The sequence below is a fragment of the Talpa occidentalis genome, unplaced genomic scaffold, assembly GCF_014898055.3.
Source record: "Talpa occidentalis isolate TD23 unplaced genomic scaffold, MPIMG_talOcc4v2.1 talOcc4.14, whole genome shotgun sequence".
Lineage (NCBI taxonomy): Eukaryota > Metazoa > Chordata > Mammalia > Eulipotyphla > Talpidae > Talpa > Talpa occidentalis.
The window spans coordinates 31,756,705-31,760,985 of NW_023601433.1; the positions used below are offsets into that span (position 1 = coordinate 31,756,705).

Sequence of the window (4,281 nt, forward strand, 5' to 3'; positions counted from 1 at the left end):
GCACAGAGGCAGGCACAGACAAAAGCCCCGGGCAAGCCAGCACCACTCAAAGGGGAAGAGACCGCACCTGGCCCAGCAGTGCTGATGAGCCCCAGGTTCCGCCCCTGTCTGGTGTCTGACACCCCACACCAGACTCTGGCTGCGCACAGGTGCACTTCCTAGGGCCGCCGCTAGGGGGCGCTGGTGAAAGGGTTTGGGGGGACCCTCAGCCCCCACCGGGCAGGGGCCACCCCTGCACCCATGGGGTTACGGGATTGTCCTCCCCCATGGGGGAACGGGGCCCTCTTCCCCTTCGCAGAAGCCCAAACCTTCCTCCCGGGGCACCACTGCGCCCTCCTCTCGCACTCACAGCCCAGCGGCGGGCCGTGCGCCCGCGACGACCTAGACGGAGGCTGGAGTATCTGTCAGGGGAGGGCACCCCCTGGAAGCCAGGGACAAGCGGCGACCGCGGCCTCTTCCCAAACTGCAGGCACACATGCCTGCGCTGAAAAAGCCCCGGGCCAATCCAGCATCACTCAAAGGGGAAGAGTCCGCACATGGCCCAGCAGCGCTGATGAGCCCCAGGCTCCGCCCCTGGCAGGAGCCTGACCCCGCCCACCGATTCTGGCTGCGCACAATTGCACTTCCTATGGCCGCGCTAGGAGGCCCTTCTGTTGGGGTTCAGGACCCTCCGGCCCCTCAGGCTAGGGGGACTTCTGCACCCATGGGGGAACGGAACTATCCTCCCCCTGTTGGAACAGGGCCCTCTTCCCCCGGGGAGCCCTAACCTTCCACCCAAGGCACAATCACCCCTCTTCTCGCACTCACAACCACAGCGGCGGGGCCGTGTGCCCGCTGACGCCCAAGACGGAGGGGCGGGGTCCCACTCAGGGGAGGGCACCCCCTGTAAGCCTGCGACAAACAGCGAACGCGGCCTCTTCCAAAACTGACGCACACAGGCCCGCGCGGAAAAAAGCCCCGGGAAAGCCAGCACCACTCAAAGGGGAAGAGTCCTCACCAGTCCCAGCAGCGCTGATGAGCCCCAGGCTCCGCCCCTGGCCGGAGCCTGACTCGCCCACCCAACTCTGGCTGCGCACAGGTGCACTTCTTAGGGCGGCCGCTAGGGGCCGCTGGTGAGGGGTTCGGGGTCCCTCAGCCCCCTCGGGACTAGGGGGACGTCTGCACCCATGGGGGTATGGAACTTTCCTCCGCATGTTGGAACGGGGCTGTCTTCCCCTCGGGGGAAGGCTAAATCATCCTCCCGGAGCACGCGTGTACACTCCACTCGCAATCACAGACCCAGCGGCGGGGCCTTGCGCCCACAGACGCCCTAGACTGAGGGCCGGTGTCCCTGTCAGTTGAGGCCACCCCCTGTAAGCCAGGGACAAGCGGCGTCCCCGGCCTCTTCCAAATGTGCAGGCACACAGGCCGGCATGTAAAGACCCGGGCAGCCAGCACCACTCAAAGGGGAAGAGTCCTCACTGGCCCAGCAGCGCTGATGAGCCCTAGGCGCCACCCCTGGCCGGAGCCTGACCCCACCCACTCGACTCTTGCTGTGAACAAATGCACATCCTAGGGCCGCCGCAAGAGGGCGCTGGTGAGGGGTTTCGGGGACCCACAGCCCCCACCTGGCTGGTGCCACGCTGCACCCATGGGGCTACGGGTTTGTCGTCCCCCATCGGGGAACGGGGCCCTCTTGCCCTTCGAGGAAGCCCAAATCTTCCTCCCAGGACACGCCTGGACCCTCCTCTCGCACTCACAGCCCCATCGGCGGGGCCGTGCGCCCGCAGAAGCCCTAGAAGTGGGCCGTGTTCCCTCTCACGGTAGGGCACCCCCTGTAAGCCAGAGACCAGCGGCTACCGCGGCCCTCTTCCCAACACTGCAGGCACACAGGCCGGCGCGGAAAGCCCCGAACATGCCAGCATCACTCAAAGGGGAAGAGTCCGCATCTGGCCTAGCATCGCTGATGAGCTCCACCGTGGACGGAGCCTTATCCCACCCACCCATCTCTGGCAGCGCATAGGTGCACTTCCTAGGGCCGCCGCTAGGGGGCGCTGGTGAGGGGGATCGGTGACCCTCAGACACTCGGGTCTAGGGGTCCTCTGCACCCATGGGGAAATGGAACTTTCCTCCCCCATGCGGGAACGGGGCCTTCTTCCCCTCGGGGGAAGCCCAAACCTTCCTCCCGAGGCACGCCAGCACCCTCCACACGCACTCACAGCCCCAGCGGTGGGGCCATGCGCCTGCAGATGCCCTAGAAGGAGGGCCGCTGTCCCTGTCAGGGGAGGGCAAATCCTGTAAGCGAGAGACCAGCGGCTACCGCGGCCTCTTCCAAAACTGCAGGCACACAGGCCTGCGCGCAAAGCCCCGGGCAAGACAGCACCACTCAACGGGGAAAGAGTCCGCAGCTTGGCACAGTGAGCTGATGAAGAACCAGGCTCCGCACCCTGGACGACCCCTACCCCGCCCACCCGACTCTGTCTGCGCACAGGTGCACTTCCTAGGGCCGCCGCTAGGGGGCGCTGGTGAGTGGGTTCGGGGACCGTCAGCCCCCTCGGGGCTAGGGGACCTCTACAACCATGAGGGAACGGAACTTTCTTCCCCCCAGGGGAACGGTGCCCTCTTCCCCTCGGGGGAAGCCCAAACCCTCCTTGCGAGGCACACCAGCAACCTCCTCTCGCACTCACAGCCCCAGCATTTCTTTTAATCATCTTTGTGGCAGCTTCTGGTGGTCATTATTTCTTGGCAGGCATTCGGCTTCTCTGCATCTTAGGTAGTTTGCTGTTCTCCCCTTGCGCGCATGGTTCCTTGCCCACGCCGGACCTCAGGGACCATTGCAACAGCCATTAGCCCTGAAGGTCACTGCAGGGGGGGTGCAGCAGGTCCCCCTTTGTTTTAGAACGAAGTTGGTAAGCATACATGTCACACTGGATGCGGTAGATGGACCTGTGAAGTGGCGGACACAGAAGGAAACAAACAACAGAGAAGCAGGACAAGTAGTGAAAGAACAAGGAAGGAGAGAACAAGAGATGATACAGTGAGTAGGAGTTAAAGATTGGAGAGTGGAAGCCAGAGAATGGGCAAAGAAGAGACTGATTATCTAGGTGAGATTTACTGACAGCAGAGATTTCAGACTGAAGAGATGCAAGGTCATGAGAGAGGTCATTGTCATGCCAGATGCCCAATAGGTGATGTTTAGTAAGATTCCAATGTAGAGAGGAATTATAACGCAAAGGTGTAACACAAATGAAACGAAACTGAACGTGGCAGCGAGTGGATAATTGCTGCTTAAGCAGCTGAACTTCATCTCCAATGGCAATAACAATTTCTTCCAGGGTATTTATCTTTCTTTCTAACTTGTAGTCAATGCCCCGCTGCACAGAGAGTGCCATGGTCACATTTTTGGTAAGGTCATTTACAAAAGAAGCTGTCTTAGCTTCCTGAATTAAAGCAACAGAGGAAGTAGCTAAGGAGGTAACCAGGGACATTAGAGCAGCAATTCCTAGAATAAGGGTGGCAATAAAACGTTTAGGATGAAGAAGGGCATGTACTTCATCTAAAATTTGCATGGCAGTATTATCATACCAAGGCATATCATGTAAATCAACAGGTAACATAACATAGGGGGGTCTTTTAAGTAAGACCACCACAGGATATACACGAGCAAGAGAGGGGGTAATACAATTAGTACAACACAGCCAGAACAATGTACAGAGTAAGAAGTCCCACGCAATTGAATGCGTGTAGCTGAGGCATTTCCCAGAAGTAGAGCGAAGGGATATTCAACGCAGGGACGCACTGGGATCTTAGCGGTGTCCTGTCCAGGTTGTTTGAAGTGTACATCATCAAAGGCAGCGAAAAGACGAAAGAGTTCAGGCTGAAAATAAGTCTTATTGTGATGATTAAAAGCATACATGGGTGGCACCCATCCAACAGAAAACTTTCTATAGGGAAGGGTTGGAACAGCAAATGAAAAATCATATACAGTAAACTGAGACATAAGAGGGGATATAGGCATGCTTGAGAAAAACCACAGTGCAGCCAAACTGGGTAAGGAAATAGGGAATCCCAGAATTGGTCAATATCCCGGTATTTTTGAACACAGTTGGGAAAAGGGGAGTAAAAGGCGGTGAGGAGAAGGTGCGGATTCCATTGTCCGCCGTTAATTGGTCCAAGGCCATGAACGTTAAATCCCAGATGACACGGTCTTTGTGGTTTGTTCGATGGCTTTTAGGGGGAGTGCGAGGTGGTGCATCAGTGAGCATGAAAACATAATGTAGCATCATACAACCAGGAAGGATA

General features: G+C 58.0%; 1 protein-coding gene across 1 annotated transcript in view; it reads right to left on the reverse strand.

Annotated features, from left to right (window-relative positions):
• The window catches only part of LOC119244120 (methionine synthase-like), a 98,436-nt gene extending 95,065 nt beyond the window's left edge, over positions 1 to 3,371 (reverse strand). The window contains exons 1-2 of the mRNA XM_037509810.2: positions 3,095 to 3,371; positions 1,840 to 2,033 (exon numbers count right to left, since the gene is read on the reverse strand). Of these exons, the coding sequence (XP_037365707.1) occupies positions 1,840 to 2,033; positions 3,095 to 3,371 (471 nt within the window). The remainder of the gene's footprint in view (positions 1 to 1,839; positions 2,034 to 3,094) is intronic.
• Between the last annotated feature and the right edge of the window lie 910 nt (positions 3,372 to 4,281).